The sequence below is a fragment of the Orbicella faveolata genome, unplaced genomic scaffold (genome assembly GCF_042242905.1).
Source record: "Orbicella faveolata isolate gen_17 unplaced genomic scaffold, um_ofav_v1 contig_26, whole genome shotgun sequence".
In the NCBI taxonomy this organism is placed as follows: Eukaryota; Metazoa; Cnidaria; class Anthozoa; order Scleractinia; family Merulinidae; genus Orbicella; species Orbicella faveolata.
In genome coordinates, this window is record NW_028301554.1 from 12146406 (window position 1) to 12170000 (window position 23595).

The window sequence follows — 23595 nt, forward strand, 5'->3', positions numbered from 1 at the left end:
CTCCAGTCCTGGCATACCCAGCCCTTGATAACACGTTTATCTTGAATACTGACGCAAGTGGGGTGGCAATCGGAGCTGTCCTTTCACAAGTTCAAAATGGCACTGAAAAAGTGATTGCATTCTTCAGCAGAGAAAAAGAAAAGAAAAGCGGAAAGAAATTATTTTGTCACACGGCGTGAATTACTTGCTGTGGTAGATGGGATACGCCATTTCCACCATTACTTGTACGGAAGAAAATTCACTGTCCGAACTGATCATGGAGCTTTGCAGTGGCTGATGAGCTTCAAAGATTTGGAAGGACAAATGACACGATGGTTAGAAATCCTGGGTACTTATGACTATGAAGTAGTATACCGTCCGGGAGCCAAGCATGGGAATGCAGATGCATTGTCGAGGAAACCATGCGGTCGTTGTGAGTGTGGATTTTACGACAGAATCGAGGCAAGGCGCGAGCCCGATGATGGCTCGTTCTGTGGTGCAGGTACAAGGAATGGAAGTCGGGAACGTAATTTAGGAGCAGGTTCCTCTCAAGAAATGGAACTATGGATTGATGGAATAACGAGAGAGGAACTACAAAATGAGCAACGATGCGACCCCATTTTATCACCTGTAATAAGCTGGCTGGAATCTGGACAGGGGCGACCTAAGTGGGAGCAAATTTTTTCTCTTTCTCCAGAGCTTAAGGGCTATTGGGCACAGTTTGAGAGACGTATCCTGAAGGAAGGGATTCTGTACTGCAAGTGGGAGGCCGCAAGTCTCCGGCAAGAGGGAAGCTTAAAATTGGTCATTCCTAAGAGTCTTCAAGAGAGTGTTGTTGTCAAGTGTTGTTGTCTCCGCATGACTCAGTGACAGCTGGTCATCTGGGAGTGAAGAAGACCCTGCAGCGTGTCAAGCAGCGGTACTACTGGTGTGGAAGTAGCCGTGATGTAAAGGCGTGGTGACGAAACTGCTTTAAGTGCTCATCTCGAAGAAAGCCGCAGAAAAAGTTTCAAGTTCCACTACAAGTTTACAATGTGGGGGCACCCCTTGAGAGGCTCGCCATTGATGTATTAGGCCCTCTGCCGGAAACAGACCAGGGAAATCGGTACATTTTGGTGGTTATCGATTACTTCTCGAAATCGGTGGAGGCACTTGCCATGCCTGAACAATCCGCAGCAACTGTGGCACATCTCTTGGTCACTGAGGTTATTTTCAGGTTTGGTGTTTCCCTTGCAAATTCACACTGACCAAGGACGTAACTTCGAATCGGTGCTGTTTAAGGAAGTTTGCAGGCTTCTGGATATCGAAAAGACTCGGACAACACCCTTGCACCCACAATCAGACGGGATGGTGGAACGACTAAATCGTACGTTGGAGGCTATGTTATCCAATTTTGTCCAAGAAAACCAGCGGAACTGGGATCAGTTACTACCTCTTTTGGCCATGGCTTATCGGTCTGCGATACATGCAAGCACTGGCTGTACACCAAACGAGCTAATGTTTGGACGCGATGTCAGGCTACCTGTAGATCTTATGTTCGGTTCTCCTCCGGTTCTAGTCACACCACCAGATTCCACCGACTTTGCCTGGAACCTGAGGGAACAGGTCAGAAAAATACACCAGCTTGCCCGTGACAATTTGGACGTTGCGAGCCGACGACAGAAGCGATTATATGACCAGAGATCTCGAGCAAATTCTTGTCAGAAGGGAGAGAAGGTGTGGTTGTACAATCCTCAGAGCAAGAATGGCAGAAACCCCAAGCTGCAAACTCCATGGGAGGGTCCCGGGGAAGTTACCAAACAAGTTACGGACGTAGTTTATCGAATCCAGAGGACCCCCAAGGGGAAGCCCAAGTTTGTACACCATGACCGCCTGAAACCATTTCACGAAAGGCACATGTTGAGCCAATGAATTTGGAAGTTGGACCCGGGAATGCTATTTGTCAAGAGTTACCATTTCAGTCTGATCAAGACATTTGGAACGGTTCATAGTTACATTTAAGTTCCATTTAAGTTTAAATAAAACATTTCCAACAGTTCAAAATTACATTAGAGTTTTCGGGAAAGATGTTTTTCAAGTTAATGCTTTCTCCTTTGTCGTTGTTTTTTTTTTGATTATGTAAAATACCGTTGTCGGCTTTAGGATGACCCTTGATGCGAGGACGCATCTCTTTTATTGGAGGGGGGAAATGTAATGAAACTGATATAGTGATTGCACGAGCTATGATGCGCGTGCTAAGATGTATAACGGTTGTTTTTGAATGTATACTCGCACGAGTTCTAAGACTAAGAGACGGTTATATGGCGAGTACGGGATGCGCAATGTACTCGTAATACAGGGTAAATAAGGGACTCACGTTAGTAGACTTGCCATGTACGAGTAAGCTAAACGTTGAGAGTCGAGTAATTAAACCGTTGGCTGTTGGACTCCTTGACTGGAAGTTGTTGTCGCCCGCGCGCGTTACAATATTATAGGAACTTAAATTTCGAAATAAAAATGAGGGGTCCCCATGTTCGTTTAGGAGCAACAGCAACTTGTTCATACCCAATAAATCCTTATAATAGCACCATGATGGTAGTCACGATTGCTTGCCAAATTCACGTTTCCGACGAGAATTGGTCCATATTTATTTTACACAGAGAGATTTATTACTCAGTTCAAAACAACAGAAAAAAATGATAGGTCACCATACTCGTTTGCGGGAAAATGACGATTTACCTCTATGGCGAGGTCCAGCCGTAAAGAAAAAGCCCCCATTTTTTAATGCGCGCGCGCTAAGCACGCGTTAAATTATGCGTAGTACTGTAGGGATGCGTAATGCAATACTGGGGAATGACCTTAATGTTTATGTTATTATCTGCAAGGTGGGAGGACGATGCGGCTCTTGTAATGTGGTCTTTAAACTTGGATGTATCAATCCCTGCAGAGGATAACACTGACTTGCACCATCTGGAGATCGTGTCCTTCCTGACGGGGCCATGTGGCTTTACATAACTTAGAAGCAATTGCTTGCTGTCCTTTCTAAAGGGGGTCGTTCTTTTTAGATACTCTTGCAGATGGGAGATAATACACAACTTCTTATCCTTTGGATAAGCAAAAAAGAAAGGGGTGGAATATGGGTCCCTATAGAGTTTGTTTCACTTTGTCTGTAATCTGGAAAATGCATTTGTCAATTGTCAGCTCCATGTTGTCAGTACTTAAGTACTTGATTGTCTGACATCTTTGTCCACTTAGGAGGCTCAGAAGAAATGTCAGCTTTAATGTGAGTACCTTTAAGCTGAGTTCTGGGGCTGCAGATCTTCCACGAAAATAATTAAATACAATATTCAAGTCCCAGATCGATTTGTATCGAGGTAGCGCAGAACGAAGCTCGAGCATTCCTTTCATAAACCGTCGAACAGTAAGTAATTGTCCAGATGGAATAGAGGAATTGATGTTGAGTTGTAAAATTGGTGACAACATGCTTCTAGGCGTATTGATAGCGCTGTAAGATTAGCTCTTCTCGTACAGCATAGACAAAAAATCCAAGGTAAGGGGTAGGGGTGGTGACAAGACATCGCAGTGTTTTTGTTTACAAAATTCCAGCCACTTCTGGAGGTAGGTCTGATGTTGTCACGTCCCTTCCCGCCAGGATGCAACAATCACGGCAATAGATCTGGATGTGAAGCCTAGACCCTCGAGTTGTTGCCTGATAGTAGACAGATGAGGAGACTCATTTTTCTGTGCAGTGGATGGTTTGCCTCTGGAAATGTAGGAAGACTCAGAAGATTCTTGGATGGTGGAAGGGTGATTGGTGGAAGAAAAAGAAGGGACGTCATAATTGGGTACCATGGTTGTGTTGGCCACATTGGAACTCTCATTATCCCTGCTGCTTTGTCCTGGATGATTTTTTGAAGCACTCGTAGAACGCAACTAAAAGGGGGAAAACAATAAAAGTGTTTATCAGACCATGAGAAAGTAAATCCATCAATGTAAGATGCATCTGGGTCTGGTTTGAAAGAGCAGTATATAGGAAATTGTCTGTTAAGCCGGGATGCAAATAGATCAATCTCTGGTTTGAAATTAAGTGCATCCAGTACTTTGCCCAGTAGTGTGGGGGCAATCATCCATTCAGCATCCTCAGAGTAAAAATCTCTGGATTCTTTGTCAGCTCTACAATTAGAGGAGCCTGGGATATGGGCAGCAGTGAGCCGTATTATATTATGTGACATACAGAATTCCCAAATTTGAACTGCAATTGAGTTACATTTATTGCTGTGACGTGCCCATATTATTAATGACAGAAACCGCGGTGGTGTTGTCAATCATAATTTTCAAATGCTTTCCTGAAAGTGAACTTTGAAAATATTTTAAAGCAAAAAGGGCTGCCAAAAGCTCAAGGCAGGTGATGTGATTTTCACCCTCAGAAGGTGACCATCGTCCTCCTGTTGAAGTGTCATTCATGACAGCACCCCAAGCCATAAGGGAGGCATCCGAACACAGTGTAATATCTACTGGGAGATGGCAAATGTCATTAAAACTATCATCCAGATTATGTAACCACCACTTCATATCAGCAACTCCCTTCTTAGAGACAGACATCAGGGAATCAAAATCGCCTTTTGATTGTTTAAGTGCCCTAATCTTGTCCATTTCAAGGTATCTATAATAAAGTGCACCATATTTCACACCCGGGAAACTTGAAATTAGATAACCAATAATTCTTGCAATGCCTCGGACCTTGACTGAATGAGAGTTATGTATGGCAGAGAGCAAGACCTCTTTTGTCTTACGTATCTCATCTTCAGTAACTCTGTCTATCATTTTGATGGAGTCAATGACAAAGCCTAGGAAACTAATTTTCTGTTTTGGTATGAGAACAGACTTTTCTGGATGGACGACAAGTCCAAGATCATCTAACATCTTGATAGAGTCATTAACATTAATTACACATCTCTGATATGTGTTGCCCTGTAGTTAGAAATCATCAATATATCCACTGATAATGGGGTTTAAAGCCTTATTTTCGGAAGTGGTGGCTTCATCATTTTTGTGAATTTACGAGGGCAAGTAGATAAGCCATTAGGGAACACTGCAATCCATGATATGTGAACTTAAGATACTTCTGAAAATCTAGGTGAAATGAATTCACTAGGCTCGTGGTTACATGAGACAATAACCCCTTTGTCTAGGAGACTTTTAATTTCTTTGTCAACTAAACTATGTGATTTCTAGGTATAGAGTTAGGAGGATGTGACACCTGAGAAGGTGGATCAGAAAGAAATTCTATGCAATCTCCAGAAATAATTTGGAGAACACTAACATCAGATGTTAACCTCTCGCGTTTATGACAAAAGGAAGACAACTGTCCTCCTTTAAAGGAATTGACCTTAACTCTAAAATTAGGGATGAGGTGAGAAACCACGAAAGGGGAGAACTCATTTACCTTGGATTTGACGTTATTCAATTCTTGGTAAATTTCTACTTGTGTTGGAAACGGTTTTGCTGTTGGTTTGACTTGGGGGGATATGAATTCCCCCCTCTGTTCACCAAAAAAGGTTTACTTTGATTTCCATGGAAGTGGTTTCCTCTGAATCGGTTTGCTACCGTGGCTCTTTGATTTGTTTGGTCCCTTCCTGTTCTCAGGAGTTATGGAACTCATTAACTTATTAGTTGTCTTAAGCTCCTGTAGTGTTTTGGGAAGATCCTCACCAAATAAGAACTTTACCGGCTTGAGAGTTCTTGAACAAACCTGTTTGAACTCTTGGTTGAGGTAAGGTCGTATTGCATATCTTCGTTAAAAGAAAGTTCCTTGTGCACATGACCAATCAAGGCAACAGAATCAGTCAGCCTGGGAATAAGGGTTTTATAGTCTGGGGACGTCTTCTCCCTATGACTAAGTAGATCATTCACAGTGACAGTAAAGGCACTAGACACCTTACCTAAAGTGTCCTATAACACTGATGTTCTGTTGTCTGACCTCTTAGAGTTTGCATTAAGTTTGGTCCAAATCTCTGAGTTAACTTTAGACACAAACAATTCATTGCAATTACTTGGTACTTTGTACTTCTGTAGTATCTCTTTACGTTTTTCAACAGTATATTCAGTCTGAAACTTGTCGTTAGCAAGTTTCGAGAGTTTCTCAGACACCAGCGGTCCTGTATCGTCGGATGAGCTTAATGAAGTGGTAATTTGGGACAATAAGTCATCATTCCTCACCTTCTGAACAGAAATAATGTTGGCTGTCATCGCCCTATAAACTAAGCGTATCATCATCTGGAGTCTTCGTGTTTGCTTCCTGTGAAGTAGAATCGCTCTCTTCTTCTGTGGCGCTATCTGTAACTTCTTTTGAAGTAGACGTAAGTGCTTTCTCTGAAGCATTGACCGAACGACTTGATTTGCTTACATCACGCTTTGCTCTTTTGAAAATTGAATCCGTTTCAGTTGACTTATACGTTTTTTCTCTCCTAGGTCGCCAAGCATAGAATTTGAGGAGGTTAGGTTCTCCTGCATAGCACTTAAAACCGATAGAAGACTTTTGGAGACATTGCCCTTCTCATCTAGATTAGCAGGATCCGTTGGGATGTTCTGCTCAGTGTCATTATCGTCGCCCGTGGCGGCCATATTTTCCTGAATGAAAATGGCGGGAAAAAACGAATAACTGCAATTGAGGGCTAAATTTCTACTTAGCTCTTCTAGGAAATGTGACGTTATACAATATCCCAATGAGTGGGTGATTTGCTGTTTCGTATCGATCGTGTTCAGAGGGAATTTGGATGATAAATTTCAGATAACGCAGACAGACAGCCTTCCCTTGACACAAGGTCTACACAACTGACTTGACGCATGCGCTACACACTCTCGCGTACCACTCCGTAACGACCTGGCTGATGACGAATTAGAACTATCCAATTTATTTTAAATTTGGACAGCTGGCAAAAATTAGTAAACTGAATAGATCATTCTGTTGGCAATATTGGATTTTGATGCAGCTATATAATTAGTATATGACTTTGACAATCTTCGTGGACTATAACAGTTAAACACGCGACACTTACGACACAGACCTCTTTGAATTAATTTCCTGTTTCCAAGCACGCCAGGTAATGAAAATCTTTAGCTCCTGAAATCTTGTTACTACCCATCGCTTCGTGGTTCTTTATCCTTAACAATGCAAGCTTGGTTGACAAATTTTCGCAACAACTAGTAAATCTTTGCTTTTGTGCATAATAATTCCAAACAAAATGGTACATGTTCATCATTTGATTATAATTCAGTCAATATAATATTTTGAACTTTCTTTCTAATTGCTGCCGCAGTGAGTGAGCCTGAAGCGAGCGAGCGAACGAACGAGGCAGCTCTCTAATCGGGAAAAGGTCACATTATAGGGGCCTTGAACGCGTTTTTGCGAAACGCAACGAATTGTGGTATCGGTAATAACAAAGGCGCAAGCAATCCACCGTAGGAAAAAAGATGGCGCCTGTACATTTTACCACAGTGCCTTGCGAACCTAACACAGCCTACAAGGCACAAAGAAAGCCAAATTTTTACAATGTTTGTCCCTGTACTAAGGACATTGAGTAGCCTAGGTTTGAGGATTTTATAACTTTTCTGTACGCTTTTATGAACGTTATTAATGTTTTCGTGCGCTAAGAACTGTGGGTAAATGTACCAGTCGCCATCTTTTTTCCTACGGAGGATTGTGGTTACGCGCGAATAGCAGAATTCAGATGCGCAGTCTGATCTTGTGCTCTCTCTCTCTTGCATCGTTGGTCGCAATGTACGAAGGTGAGTGACAGTTTTCTGCTGTGTATATTGCTATTTTTGACGCTTCTTTTATCGTTCCTGTTTTCCTTTACAAACTTTTCTTTGTAAACTTAAGTCTTTTCTGTATTAGGCAGCTCTCTATTAGATGCGCAGTTTCCATGTGCTCTCTTCGAGCGATGAAAATAAAGATGAAAGCTATCCGGTCAGTGTAAAACGCAGACTGCAGATTGCAGACCGGAGGTAAAATGCAGACTGAGGGTAAAATGCAGACTGCAGACTGCAGACCAGGGGTAAAATGCACACTGAGGGTAAAATAAAATAATAATAAAAAAATCACGAGGATCAAATCTGGATCAAATGAAGACTTGGGAATGTTCGTACGCGTACCCGTAATTTTTTTTTCCAAAATCCCGAAAACTTAAACCGAAAGGCGTTTCCTAGCCTTAGTCAAACATTATATTATCAACCTCGAGTTCTTGAACTCCCCCAGTTTCCCACAAGGGCCCGAACTAATCGTAATTCTATGCATCTTACCTTTGTTTACGTATCGGCCATTTTGAATTTTGTTTAGGCGATTAGGTCTGGGACCGACCAACTCTTGCAGCGCATTCCTTTCATCCTGTTTTCATCGACAAAGTCTGAATAACGTTCAAACCACCGCGTGTCTTAGCTGCTTCAAATGTCCTTGGAATTGTTCGGAACACAAGGCAAGCAAAACACGACAGCACAACAATAGGGCAAGCTAAACTTGTAGGTGTCGAGCCTAGTTTGTGAAAGACATTCAATCTTTGTACTCGACTTTAATATATCAAGAGGTTTGTGAATTGGTATTTGCTGAAAGGTGACAGTCGGCTATCCAAACACGAGAATTTATAACATTTCGGCATTCTCAAATAATCGTTAGTATGACCATTTTGATAAAAGAGATGCTAAAACACGACGTGTACAAAATTCAACTTCATTTTGTACGAACACTCTTTATTTTATCTTTATGACTCGTTTTTGAGTTATTTTTTTGTAAAAAAAATACCTCTTAGTCGGCGCGTCGGGTATGTTATGGACGGGTCAATGGGTGAGTGAGTGAGTGAGTGAGTGAGTGAGTGAGAGATGTATGTATGTCACACCAATCAGATTGGATCTACTATGAACAGCCAATCAAATTTCTTGTTGTAAAGGTAAATGGTACGTGAGAAACACAAGGTATGTATAAACACAAGGACTTTGGTAATTGAAAAATAAAGAGTGACGTGTATGTTGCCGGTTTGTGATTTTTAGTCCGGTTTGGAGGGGAGTGTGACAGTTACATACGTACATTGGGCTGTTTTAGAGTACATAATTTTCAGTGTAATGGTGGCTAGTTATGAACGAGATGAGTCTTGAGTTTTGAAGCAGTTCATGAGTAGTAGGCAAATGGCACGAGATATTTTTATTTTTAATTACAAAGGGTAACTTGATACTTTTGTTTTTCACAAGGAGTTAATTCAATTAGAGGTCACGAATCGTCGGTTCTAGTTCTTAGGACATGTTTTAGAGGAGACGAGACTATTTAGATTTGAAGCAGTTCTAACGTTTACAATAGTAAGTGCAGGTAACGATTGTTTTGTTCTTATTGCATGCAAATATGACGAGATATTTTTATTTTTTAGTTACAAGGGTGATTTGACACTCTTGTTTTTCACAAAGTAGTAAATTCAATTAGAGCTGACGAATCGTCGCCACTTGTTCCCACGAGATGTTTGCTATTTTTAGTTACAAATGGTAACTCGACACTTTTGTTTTTCATATGGGAGTAAATTCAACAAGAAGATCTGTTAGATCTTAAAACCGCGCTTTTAAAATTTAACTATTTTCTTAGCACTACAGTTGCAACGCAGTGTACATTCGAAAGTAATCCTTGATGATTCATTGATTACTGTAGACATCACATCACTTGATAAACACAGACTGTACTATTGCACCATCAGTCGTAGCCGTTGCGAAATTTCCGATGACGTAATAGTGTTAATCTGGAACTTTCTTTGGGATATGTATGGGCATGAAGATACGAACACTATTAACAACAGCTTTCTTTCTTAAAAGTCAAGTTTAAATTTAATATTTTCCTTGAGTAAAGGGCTAGCAAAGAAGTCACACGAATCACATAATTCAAGAATTGCGTTATCGACGGCTATCTTTAGTACGGTGGTTATTTCCCTACCAATGACGTAATCATTGCATGTCCTGACATGTTCTTTGCTTGGCTTGCAAATATTTCATTTTCCTTCCGATCTATGAACTCGCTGCGATGAAAGAGCCAAAGAATTTACTTCATTTGCCTAAAACCACAAGAAATACTCGCAAACTTGCAAATAAATTAATGACCGTCGCTTCTGGCGAAATAAACTTCCAAAGTAAACACGATCTTATTAGTCACGTAGCGAAAGTGAAAGCTGCAACGTTAACGCATTCCATGGCTGACGTAATACCTTTTTTTAGCGTATTTATTAATCCCTTTGAATCCAACGCTTCGATAAAACCAAAAGAAAATATATTTTACCCACAACAAAGGAAACAATATCCGTAAAATTATCCGTGTATTAATGTTTTAACAGCTTCTGGCGGAAAAAACATCACACGTTGCGTGACTCGGAATTTGACCGAGCGGAGGTCTGCGTCTGGTCGCCGACAAAAAACAAGAAGATCGCTTAGATCTTATAACCGCGCTTTTAAAATTTAACTGTTTGCTTAGCACTACCGTCGGAACGCAGTGCACATTCCAAAGCAGTTATTAATGATTCTTTTCTTACTGTAGACATCACATCACTTGATCAACACAAACTGTATTATTGCACCATCAGTGGTAGCCATTGACAAATCTCCGATGACGTAATGGTCTTAATCTTTGTAGAACTTTCTTCGGGATATGTATGGGCATGAGCGATATGAATGACACGTTAATAACACTATTAACAACAGCTTTCTTTCTTAAAAGTCATGATTAAATTTAATTGGTGTTTTCCACGAGTAAAGGGCTAGCAAAGTAGTCACACAAGTCATATAATTTAATAATAAAACTCTATCCCGACCGATGTATCGATTTTGGTCACTTCAGTGACCACAGATTGAAAACGTGACAGAAAATTGGCGTTACTTTCGATGATCTCATCATTAGCCAATTATAGGCCATCTTTCAGCTCTTTTCGTCATATCCCCCCTTCGGGAGAATTTTGTCAAGTTAGCTAATTTAGTATGCAAGCCAACGTAATGGCGGTCACCGTCGACGAAATGTTTATTTGATGAAAATTGGGGCAAAATCTTTCGGAGATGGAAATCAGGACATTTGTAAGGATACAGAAAGTAATTTGGGGCCGGTTGCTGGCTTCTAAGGCTGAATTTATCCAGAAGTAAGCTGTATTTTCGTTTTCGTGCCGAAAGCCGTGCGATGAAATGTTATCGGCTTGTTCTGCTGTCTTGTTCTGTTTTTCTCTTGGTCTTTCTTGTAGCCCGCCGAGGCCAGTCTTTCGTCTAAATCAGTTGAAAAAAGTTCGAAAAAGATATTCCCATTCAAGTTTAAGCCCTCAGGCGATAATTCTGGAGATTTTTGGCCGAAACGTTCGGCTTTGTTATGTTCGTGTTTTTCGGTTGCTATGGGCGACCGTGGCTTCCTTTGTTAGGTCAAGTCTGGGGAGTGAGGTCACAAAAAAATTCTAATTAATTCTGGTTTTGTTCGGTTTCGCTGAAATTTTAACACGATAAGGCTGGATTGTTAACGAATAGATTTACCGCCTGCCGATGTGTGGTAGCTATTAACGCTGAAGTGTTATATCGCTTCGAAGTCAGGGTTTTGAAGAGATCTTTTTGCAACGTGTGGGTTCGGCGTGATTTTGTAATCGGAGGTTTCTGTTGACCCCGAAGGAAAAAATATCCGGAAAAGGTCATTTCATCGACGATTCAAAGGAATATAAATATGTATATGTTCCGAGCTAAATTTCGGCTGAAAAAATATAATTTTTGACGAACGCTGGGTTTTTAATTTTTTCCCGCGAAAGTCAGTATCGGAGATGAGATTTATTAATGTTTCAACAGCTTTTGGCGAGTAAACATCACAGGTTGCGTGACTCAAAATTTGGCCGAGTGGAAGCTTGGGTCTGGTCGCAGACAAAAAAGCGAAAAAAAAAAAAAAACCACGGGTAAACCATGAACCGCGCTCGGCCCATGGCCGCGCGGTTAAAAAAAAATAAACCACGGGTAAACCTAGAACCGCGCTTGGTCCATGGCCGCGCGGTTAATTAGAGCTTACAAGTTATCGGCTATTGTTCCCAGGATATTAAACAAAAAAAAAGCTTTCCTTTCTAGAGTGTTTTTACGTCTCTGCAGTAGCAGTTTAATATTTTTATTTGATGGGCATTTTATGACATTCTTTTCAGTCCGATATTTTTAAAGGTAAAAAGTATGAAAACTGTTCAAATGTTCTTCGAAGACTGTGTGGCACCAAGTTAAAGTGCAATTTAATTAAATCAGACTTTCAGCGTGTCAGAGAGGTTTTTTTTCTCTTTCTTTAAATTTTCGGTGAAGTAGTGTTGTTGCGTTGTGTTGTGTAAAAAGAGTAAACTTACTACTCGTATAAAATGCGAAAAGTTCTATTAACTTGAGTATTTTTGAGCGAAAATTCCTCTTGGGGGCTGGAAGGGCTCCCGAGGGGGTACTCCCAGAAAAATTGGTTGGGGGTGTGCGGCCCGCTTCCCAAAACCCTTACCCTATTTATGACCAAAATCTGCGATATTCCTTACCCTATTTATGACCTGACCAAATATTCGAAACCCTATTTACGACCTTACCCTCAAATCAAAACCCTGTTTCAGAACTGCGTTATAATTAGCTCCCTAGTTCAAACCAATGTTAAATTACCGTAGACGTATAAATTTGTGAAGGGCTTTTGTTGATTTTCTTTTCGATAATGATGAAAAAGTGGCTTCTTCTTAAAGCATACCCATATCAAGGCTAGAGTGCAAAAACCGTACCCTATTTATGACCAAAATGGCCAAAATCAGCTAAAATCGATACCCTATTTATGACCAAAACGGCTGAAAAACCATACCCTTCGGGGCCGCACAGACCTATATAGCCCATATAGAGGAGTCTCCCCCCTCCCCCGGGGGAAGGGCTACGTCATCGGTGAGTGAGGGAGTTATGCATGTGCGCGTGTCAGACCAATCACAGTGTGGGTTGTATCAAAGACGAATAAAATTGCCTGTTAGAAAATAAGATGGTATCTACATTAATCTGGAGACGTGTCAGATTACTGTAGTTAGTTCGGTCAAACATTTTATGGCTTACTATTTAGTTATCTTACCATTAGCGATGTAACATCGTATGTGCATCATAAACTCCCAGTTTCTTTCTTGCTGTACATCGCAACCAAAAAAACCTGTCAAATCAACCGAATCATTACTGTAAACAGTTCCACGAATGCTCCTATCTCCGAGACTTGTAGTTCACAAAAAAATAACTCTTACACGCCTTGCGTGCCTATGTTTTATTATTGCGTTCGACGAAGTGGAACGCAAACCTACTTTTGACCTGTGGCTTTTCAGAGTTGGTCTGCCTGTGCACGGTTCTAAGCCGAAAAAAAACACATTCCTGTAAGGACACCAAAATGGCCACCCCGCTTGATTTTTGCAGGGGCATGTCACGGCCAGTAAACTGATACCGTTTAATGCTAAGACATGTGATAAGACATGTGGCGAACATGTGAGTATGTGAGCAGGTCATGTGAGCTCGTCTTTCCGATGGATCTTTTTTTGACTTCTTTCCATCCAGTTGCCGTACGCCTCGCTATTATGTGCTCTCAGCGTTAGATTTTAACGAATTTAAACGCTTCGACGGCAGCATTTATCGCACTCTGGGGGAATTGTCCTTGTTTATTAACACGACTTGGCTTTGGGATGATAACCGTAGGAGCAGCTACATTTTGATCGCATTTGTTGATTAGTTCTAGTCGCGACAGATAGCTCAGTCTTTATCCGGTCGAAATTTTATTGTTTGGAATCGGTGGAAAAGTTCTCTGAAGGCAAGCTCCGTAAGACTACTTTATTCATCTGGGAAAATACTCGAATTAGTCGCGAAACGAGCACGCGACGGCAAATGCTAGCTTGAAATAATGTACGTAATTTAAATATTCCATGAAACTTGAGAGACCACAGAAACTGGCAGCGTCACGCAACGTATCAACAAATCGTGACCTCTTCACTAGCATGGACTTTGACACTATGCATATCTGACTGTAAAACCTCGGTTGCTGCTGAAAAATGTTGATTTTAGCAATAGACAAAGGTTGAAAGTCAGCTAGTGAAATCATTTATTTACGATATATAATTATTGAGTTATTTTTTTGTAAAAAAAAATACCTCTTAGTCGGCGCGTCGGGTATGTTATGGACGGGTCAATGGGTGAGTGAGTGAGTGAGTGAGTGAGTGAGAGATGTATGTATGTCACACCAATCAGATTGGATCTACTATGAACAGCCAATCAAATTTCTTGTTGTAAAGGTAAATGGTACGTGAGAAATACAAGGTAAGTATAAACACAAGGACTTTGGTAATTGAAAAATAAAGAGTGATGTGTATGTTGTCGGTTTGTGATTTTTAGTCCGGTTTGGAGGAGAGTGTGACGGTTACATACGTACATTGGGCTGTTTTAGAGTGCATAATTTTCAGTGAAATGGTGGCTAGTTATGAACGAGATGAGTCTTGAGTTTTGAAGCAGTTCATGAGTAGTAGGCAAATGGCACGAGATATTTTTATTTTTAATTACAAAGGGTAACTTGATACTTTTGTTTTTCACAAGGAGTTAATTCAATTAGAGGTCACGAATCGTCGCTTTTAGTTCTTAGGACATGTTTTAGAGGAGACGAGACTATTTAGATTCGAAGCAGCTCTAACGTTTACAATAGTAAGTGCAGGTAACGATTGTTTTGTTCTTATTGCATGCAAATATGACGAGATATTTTTATTTTTTAGTTACAAAGTGTAATTTGACACTCTTGTTTTTCACAAGGTAGTAAATTCAATTAGAGCTGACGAATCGTCGCGACTTGTTCCCACGAGATGTTTGCCATTTTTAGTTACAAATGGTAACTCGACACTTTTGTTTTTCATATGGGAGTAAATTCAATTAGAGCTTACAAGTTATCGGCTATTGTTCCCAGGATATTAAACAAAAAAGAGGCTTTCCTTTCTAGAGTGTTTTTACGTCTCTGCAGTAGCAGTTTAATATTTTTATTTGATGAGCATTTTATGACATTCTTTTCAGTCCGATATTTTTAAAGGTAAAAAGTATGAAAACTGTTCAAATGTTCTTTGAAGACTGTGTGGCACCAAGTTAAAGTGCAATTTAATTAAATCAGACTTTCAACGTGTCAGAGAGGTCTTTTTCTCTTTCTTTAAATTTTCGGTGAAGTAGTGTTGTTGCGTTGTGTTGTGTAAAGAGTAAACTTACTACTCGTATAAAATGCGAAAAGTTCTCTTAACTTGAGTATTTTTGAGCAAAAATTCCTCTTGGGGGCTGGAAGGGCTCCCGAGGGGGTACTCCCAGAAAAATTGGTTGGGGGTGTGCGGTCCGCTTCCCAAAACCCTTACCCTATTTATGACCAAAATCTGCGATATTCCTCACCCTATTTATGACCTGACCAAAAATTCGAAACCCTATTTACGACCTTACCTTCAAATCAAAACCGTTTCAGAACTGCGTTATAATTAGCTCCCTAGTTCAAACCAATGTTAAATTACCGTAAACGTATAAATTTGTGAAGGGCTTTTGTTGATTTTCTTTTCGATAATGATGAAAAAGTGGCTTCTTCTTAAAGCATACCCATATCAAGGCTAGAGTGCAAAAACCGTACCCTATTTATGACCAAAATGGCCAAAATCAGCTAAAATCGATACCCTATTTATGACCAAAACGGCTGAAAAACCATACCCTTCGGGGCCGCACAGACCTATATAGCCCATATAAGGGAGTTCCCCCCCCCCCGGGGGGAAGGGCTACGTGATCGGTGAGTGAGGGAGTTATGCATGTGCGCGTGTCAGACCAATCACAGTGTGGGTTGTATCAAAGAACGAATAAAATTGCCTGTTAGAAAATAAGATGGTATCTACATTAATCTGGAGACGTGTCAGATTACTGTAATTTGTTCAGTCAAACATTTTATGGCTTACTATTTAGTTATCTTACCATTACCGATGTAGCATCTTATGTACATCATAAACTCCCAGTTTCTTTCTTGCTGTACATCGCAACCAAAAAAACTTGTCAAATCAACCAAATCATTACTGTAAACAGTTCCATGAATGTGCCTATCTCCGAGACTTATAGTTCACAAAAAAAATAACTCTTGCACGCCTTGCGTGCCTATGTTATATTAAAGTGAGCGCGTCGAATGCACTCTCATAATCTCTGATTACTACTAGTTAATATTATATTTTACCCTCAGTCTGCATTTTACCCCTGGTCTGTAGTCTGCAGTCTGCGTTTTACACTGACCGAAAGCTATCGGAAACAACAGGAACATCAGTCCAGAATATCTAACAAATCACTCTTCTGGAGTCTCGTCCAATATTAACAGAAGTCGTTTGGAAAATTACCGAAGCGAAGAAAAGTTAATGTAGGTCAAAGGCGCCCGCCGTGATAGAGAACCAAGTCAGTTCAAAATTTTATCGTTAGTTTACCGTAGGTGTTAAAGCTCTCAAAACCAGAAGTGTAGAAGTAAACCAGTTGTAATCACTAGTGATATTGTGTTATTGATGATGTTTAACTGTGTCAATTGCCACAACAGAAAGCAAAATTTTGATTTTTAACCAGGCGTCTGTTTTACAGTTTGAAAGAAGAGTTCCCTCTCGGCTAGTGTTGTTTGCGATCTGTTGAAGTTAATATCATTGAAAAAATCACAGATTTTAGCGGTACCGTTTATATTTTTTATCTGCACAGCTGTAGTCAACATTTTGGGAATCACACGGGGGAAGAATATACTCAGTCATTCCAATCCTTCGCAAAAATTACGGCTTGTTGTTATTTAAAATCTCGAACTGGAAGTTATTCAGCCGTGACCTAAAACCTTCTGGAATGTTCTATTTCTCGTGTAATATTCGAATTTAGAAACCTTGTAACAACGCTATTTAATTCTTAGAGACGTTTCTGGAAATTCTGGGTGTACTTGTATAAGAGCGTGGGTTTTGTCCGTAAGAGAGCAACGAAAAATGTGCCGTCGATAAAACCAGGAACATGGAACATTCCGGAACATCCCGGAACATCGAATAATTATCATAATTACGCGAAAAGTATGTAAAATGTAATTTTAAAAAATTAAATCAAACAAAAATAAACTGGTATCAACTCGGAAAATAGAAACAAAACGAAAACATAAAAAAGGAAAAAAGAAAGAAAAATGAAAGTGACTGCAATGAGTGAAGGCTAACAACAAAGAAGACTAATCCATTCCTTCCAGCCGTTCACCGTCAGTTTAATCACGTGACTGTCCTTTATTCCCAGATTTCGTTCTTCACAGAAAACTAAGGTGGAGGCGTTCGAACTCATTAATCAGACCTAAAAGTATGGGTACACGAATGTGATTTCTTTATTCAATTCATTACGTCAATACAAAGATATGCGTATACACGACTGTTCATTATGTATAGTAAAGTAGTAAAGTATTGTAACGAAACTCGTGTAAATAGTTTTGTGCATTGCAATAATAAAAAAAAAAAGTATACACGATTTCTCATGAAGAAATAGTTTCTCCATGAGATAGAAATAGAAACTCTTCGGTATCGAGTTTCTTGTCTAAACTAGTTCGGACTACTCGACCTCTGATGACAGTGTAAACAAATACAAACACAAAATTTAAAAACATTTGGCGACTCGCCCGCTGTCTTGCGGGGTCGCTGGTCAAAACTTCATTGTCTCTAGAAATATTTGTTACAAGTGTTGGCGATCTGAAATTGAATTCTTAGTGTCACCAACAGTTCAGATGCATCTCCTGGAAAATGTTTGTCCAGTACAAGTTAATACTTAATTAATTAAAAATACTTTTACCACAGGCTATAATCTATTCATCGCTAGTTCAACTTCACGTGCAGATCGTTATCTGACATTCGATCAAACTTAGTTTTCTATCGAGCCATTCGAACACCACGAAAGTAAACCAGACATGCGAAAACCGCGCGTGAACGCGCTGCTCTATAAATCTTTGATTACCACTAGTTTATTAATAACAACTTGCTTGTTACTCGGGTTTCCGGAAAGGCCGAGTCTGCACTTAGTGGGTCATAGTGCTAGGCGTTCCTAGCGGAGCGGCGCGAAAACTGGGGATGATAAATAGCAACATGAAGATGGAATAGGGACAAAACTATGAATACTGACTTAACAACCAACTGTATGATGCTTAGACAAACACCTCAGATGTTGAAGAAATCAGGGATCAAAAAAGGAGAAGCAATGAATTACCTGGCATTCGTCGTCAGAATCGTCCATGTTTATGTTGAAAAACAGAGTGCTGAAAAGCGACGTGACGCATTTGGCGGGAAAGAGGAGCCTGCACTCATTGTGGTCAGTTGAGTGAATACCCAACGCTCCCTACCCCTCTGCTACCGACTCCCCTATCCCCAATAATATCTTTTCATATTTCAAGCTGATACCAGTTTATTTTTGTTTGTTAGTTTTAAAAATTTAATTTTACATGTTCCAGGTTTTATCGACAGCCCGAAAAATGTAATGAAGCTTAGTGCTGCTGAGTGCTGTAATCCGAGAAGTTGAATAAACCAGTTTGTTAATGTTACCGACGATCAGGAGTTCTGCATTGACACTCCTTCAGTGACTCCTTACATCCTCCTTCCCTACGGCAGCATTTTGTAACATTTAGGTAAACTAGTTATTTATTGATGTATGAATAGAAGTTGGCAAGGTACTCTCCAAACTATCAAAAGAGAAGGGGTGCAAGGCATTAGCTGATTGGATGAAGCCATGTTAGAGGCATCTCCATTGGAGTGCCACATCAACCTTCGGATGTCAGTCGTTTCGCCTACACGATCGAAGTCGATTTGCCTACATTAAAGTCGTTTCGCCGACACTTTGGTCGAAAATATTTTGCGAAGATAGATGAACATCACTGCCCACAGGAAGCAGAGGAGTCGTATTTGACCGTATTTCCAGCTAAAGTCACTGTAAAATTGTAGCGCGAATCGTTTGTTGTTGATTTAAAGGATTTCAACAGACGTGTAACACGATGCACGTTAAGGGGAATCCCGATTTTTCGAACCTCCAAGGGAAACGAGAATTGGTTCGAAAGATCGGAGATTTCGAGAAATCGAAGGTAAAAGTACAGCGTTGGACTGAGGAGGGGAAACGACTTTTGGGAGGTTCGAGAAATCTGGATTTCACACAGTTTGATCACGTACAGTTACTTGAATCAACAATATATCGATCCTCTGCTCCCTGTCCGACCCAGTTATGTCATTTAGAGAAACGAAGATTTTTATACAGTTTAGTTAAGTAGGCACACACACATATCATTTCAAGTTAAAAGTGAAGTTTAATTCTCTGTTCTTTTGGTAGAGTTCTTGTTGGTTGTTGGTGATCTTTAAGTTTATTAGCTCGTTTGTTCAGACAGCCGGAGCGTTCAGCATAGCCGCGCCGTCGCTGTGAAATACTCTTCCGAAAAACATTATTATAATTATTGTAAGCCTATTTGTCAATTTTTAGATAAGTATTTAGTATTTAGTGATAAGTATTTAGTGTAGGCGAAACGACTTCGGTCGTGTAGGCGAAACGACTTCGATGTAGGCGAATCGACTTGTAGGCAAAACGACTGGCTACCCAACCTTCAGTGGCAATGGAGGGGTTATTTGAGTCAAGTTTAAGACATTTCTGAGCCACATTATTAACAAGCACAGTAATCTTGATGACCCACTCTTTAACAAGCGTGTGCATGGGGCTTTGCAACCAAGGAGATGGTTCACAGGACTTGGTATACACTGTTCAAGACTGCTTCCTGGTCTTCTATTCATTTGAAAAAGTGCACTATACAAGAAATGAGAAAGGAAAGAAATTAAAGTTAGGAAAATAACCAATGACATTTTCCTTCCCATTATGTATTCTATATTTTAATATCAATGTGATTTTGGAAATGAATGTAGTGATGCAAAAATTATTGACAATTAGCAATAATTATAGAAAGAGACAACTTATATGTATTTGACTTGATAGAGCACGACAGGTTAGAACTACTGATATTACTGTATGCAGTAATGCATGTGTGAAGACAATTCTTGCTCTTTACTGATTAGTCGTCGTCTGATTAGGGTCTGTTGTTTATGATCGGCTATATATTGCCCTTACCAATAATTCGTTAATAAAAGGAATCATGCAAGTCTCTTTTGACGCAGACCAGCAGTTTAGAAGGATTTCATTCTGTTCTAAATCAGTTTGCCCCTAAAATGATAGCCTACTCGTACATTAGATTGTACTGCAGGCGAAAATTATGTTAGGTTTCTTTTTCGTTGTTGTTTTTTTTTTTTTAACTTTAGGCATTAATTTGAGTTTCAAGTTTCTAACCTTTCAGGCTCATTTTTGGCTGCGGATGTTAAAAACAGAATTTAACAACTTTTTTTATGTAAATTTACTTTCCATGCACATTTTAGCTGCTGGGCATTTCAACTTTAGCTTGCCCAAAGATGTCAAACAACGAGAGGCAGACGGAGTTGAATGGGTGGAAGTTTTCCTCCCCAAAACTCAAAAATGGGCAAGGAACAGTGTGCAACGTGAGGATCAAAAACAAATTTGGTTAGTGTAAAATCTCTACCTACAAATATACTAGCAAGTGTTTAGTAGATGCTGTAACTGGTAGCAAGCAAAAGTTTCTGACAACTGTTTTTTAAGTTTCAACACTGTATGTTTCTTCGTTAATCCAGCAAAAGATAGTTCATTGCTTGCAACTGCCTGCCGTGTGAAACACTGCCTGCAACTGCCTGCCGTGTGAAACATTCCTTGCAACAGCCTGCCGTGTGAAACATTGCTTGCAGCTGCCTGCCGTGTGAAACGTTGCTTGCAGCTGGCTGCCGTGTAAACCATTGCTTGCAACTGCCTGCCGTGTGAAGCATTGCTTGCCGCTGCCTTCCGTGTGAACCATAGCTGAACCATTGTCAGCTCTGTACCACATCACTCGCCGCTGCCTGCTCTGTGCCACATCGCCCGCCACTGCCTGCTCTGTGCCACATCGCTCGCCGCTGCCTGCTCTGTGCCACATTGCTCGCTACTGCCTGCTGTGTGCCACATTGCTCGCCACTGCCTGTTCTGCGCCATATTGTTTGCCACTGCCTGCCGTTTGGCACACTGCCTGCTCTGTGCAACATTGCTTGCCACTGCCTGCTCTTTGCCATATTGCTTGCCACTGCCTGCCCTTTGCCACATTGCTTGCCATTGCCTGCTCTGTGCAACATTGCTTGCCACCGCCTGCTCTTTGCCATATTGCTTGCCACTGCCTGCCCTTTGCCACATTGCTTGCCATTGCCTGCTCTGTGCAACATTGCTTGCCACTGCCTGCTATTTGCCACATTGCTTGTCACCGCCAGCCCTTTTCAACCTTGGTTGCCACTACTTGCTCAGTGAGACCTTGGTTGCCACTACCTGCTCGGTGAAACCTTGGTTGCCACTACCTGCTCTGTGTAACCTTGCTTGCCACTGCCTGCTCTGTGAAACAGTTCTTGCAAAAAAACAAAATCGTGAAATCCATGAAAGTTCACTCAGTTTGACGAAATTTTGCAAAATCTGCCAATTTCGTTACTGTGTGCATTGCTGGACAAAAGGGGAGACAAGTCAAAGAATGAATTAGGTCATATCCTAAAGATCTTGAGTTATAATTTACACAGTGGAAGTCAAGACCTCACGCACATTGAAGCACAAAGCAATAATAACATTCCCGATCAGAGTGCAGCCACCCATTGAATGCACTCCCTAATCTACGAGTACTCCTAGTTGTAGGCCTACTGTAGTGCTTAATGATTAGAGGTTTTTATTATCCCTTTGCCGAAAACTGCTATTTAGTATAGTTTACCTCTTTAGCCAATCGGTTTTTGGCATGCCGAATAGTTCAAATACTACAAAAGGTGGAACCTTCACTCGGACGAATAAGAGTGTTATAGAGTGTTAAGAGTGTTATAGTGTTTTTTAGAGCAAGTGGGTCTGCACCAATTTTCGAGTACGACAGACCCCAAAAATGCGGTATGTGGATTTTTCAACTCTGCCTATTTACACGAGATTTAAACAATTGAACCCAGTGGACGCCTAACAAAATATATTCAATGCATTCAATTTGAACAGCAGAGAATGATCTTTGTATGGTGTTGTAAATATTGTAAATATGCGAGTCATGATAAAAGTTGTTGTTGTTGTTGTACTGCTTAAATTAGCACCTCTCGTCATATAAAGTAAAGAGTAAAGTAAAGAGCAAGTAAAGAGGCTCCTATTAGGCGTAACGAGACAAAAAGTTTGATTTGGGTCCTTTGTATCAGTGTCTTCTCTGGTCTTTAGTTTGGATACGGTAAATACGACATTCACTAACAACAAACTCAGCATCGTCACTGCGTTGTGTATCAATTATTGTATTATATACAATCTTTGAGTGATTAGGGAGTTGTTTGGTAATTAATTCGTGACTAATATAAAGCCGATATAGTGCGGCTGTTAATTTTCCATTTCGTAAATGGGCAATGCCATTTATGTCTTTTGATGCTATCATCGGTAACCAACCCTTTGTTAACGGTGAATGCCATTTCTTCTCCAGTGTTAGCTTCCAGAACAAGCGGATTAGCGGGCTAGCGCGATACACGAGCGTGCGTGCGACGCGCGAGAATGAGTGCAAAGTTGCCTGTGAATCGCTCTAGCCTGCTAATCCGCCTCTTCTGCAGGTTAACTGAACAGACACACGGCAACATGGAATCTATTCGTTAAATAGCAAGTGACTTCATCGCTGCAGCGTTGGATGAGCATTGACGAAAGAATTTAAATTAGCTTTATTGCTCTGGTCATCCAACATGACCGCCAGGGTCCTTGTCATTTGAATGTCTCGGGAATGGTTGCAAACCTCCTACAGATGCAATTGACGTATATATGAACACTTGTTTCAGCGATTAATTGAATGAAAGTTTATTCAAACAATAGCAGTATAAATATAACAAAAAAAATACAGAATGCAAAATGCCATTACATCTAGTACCATTAGGGTAAGCCACAACTAATGAAATATAAGAACTATACAAGTGTGTGCATAATTTCTCTCTCAAATGTTATTTACTTTAGGAAACGTAGCTATACAATATAAATGCATTTAAATAAAAATAAAACCTCTACAAAAGACAATTTTGGATGTACCTCACAGATTTAAAATTTATATTTTATGAAATTGCTAATCCCGAGGGAAACAGTTTAGTTTCCCAAGAATCTCGATTTTCCAGAGACGAAGTCGAGGGAAACATTGAGATTTGAGGGAACCAAAGGAACTTGTGGTTGGTTAGAGAGTGGGCAACAAATGCTTAATTGTCACCCGACCGGCGACATTTAGATTTAGCCATTGTCATTTGACCAAAAATCAACCAATAAGAGCGCATGTTAGATGCAACTTAACTCCGATCCAGTTACGTAACAAGAAGTATTATCTGTGGAAATATGTTGCAAAATGTCAACTTACAAACCCAAGTTTGTATTTAGAATAACACTTGTCTATCGTCTCGAACAAACTTTTAGGCGAGTTCAACTTGAGAACTTTGGAAACATCACTTGTACCTATTAATCAAAAATTGTAACAGAAAGAAGTGCATTCTTATATTAAAGTCAACATTACAT

The 23595-nt window shown here is 40.3% G+C and overlaps 2 protein-coding genes and 1 long non-coding RNA gene across 9 annotated transcripts in view; 1 reads left to right on the plus strand and 2 right to left on the minus strand.

The window, feature by feature from the left end:
• The window catches only part of LOC149108180 (uncharacterized), a 217721-nt gene that overhangs the window by 52735 nt on the left and 141391 nt on the right, over positions 1–23595 (minus strand). The window lies entirely within an intron of this gene.
• LOC149108181 (uncharacterized) lies at positions 1317–1990 on the plus strand. Its single transcript, XM_089295181.1, has one exon. It carries the CDS (start codon positions 1327–1329, stop codon positions 1888–1890), a length of 564 nt encoding a protein of 187 aa, XP_089151307.1. The 5' UTR covers positions 1317–1326; the 3' UTR covers positions 1891–1990.
• Positions 18374–23595, minus strand: part of LOC110053062 (uncharacterized) — a 96545-nt gene continuing 91323 nt past the window's right edge. For 4 of the 7 annotated variants that reach the window (XM_089295667.1, XM_089295664.1, XM_089295669.1 and 1 more), the window contains one exon: positions 22872–23595. This exon is cut by the window's right edge and continues 4402 nt beyond it. Coding sequence is in view for 1 of the 7 variants with exons in the window: in XM_089295668.1 (XP_089151794.1) it covers positions 19756–19776 (21 nt within the window). In the remaining 6 variants the exon portion in view is untranslated. Of the gene's footprint in view, positions 19777–22871 lie in introns of those variants that run through there. The other 3 variants (XM_089295668.1, XM_089295666.1, XM_089295665.1) reach the window with 2 other exon arrangements.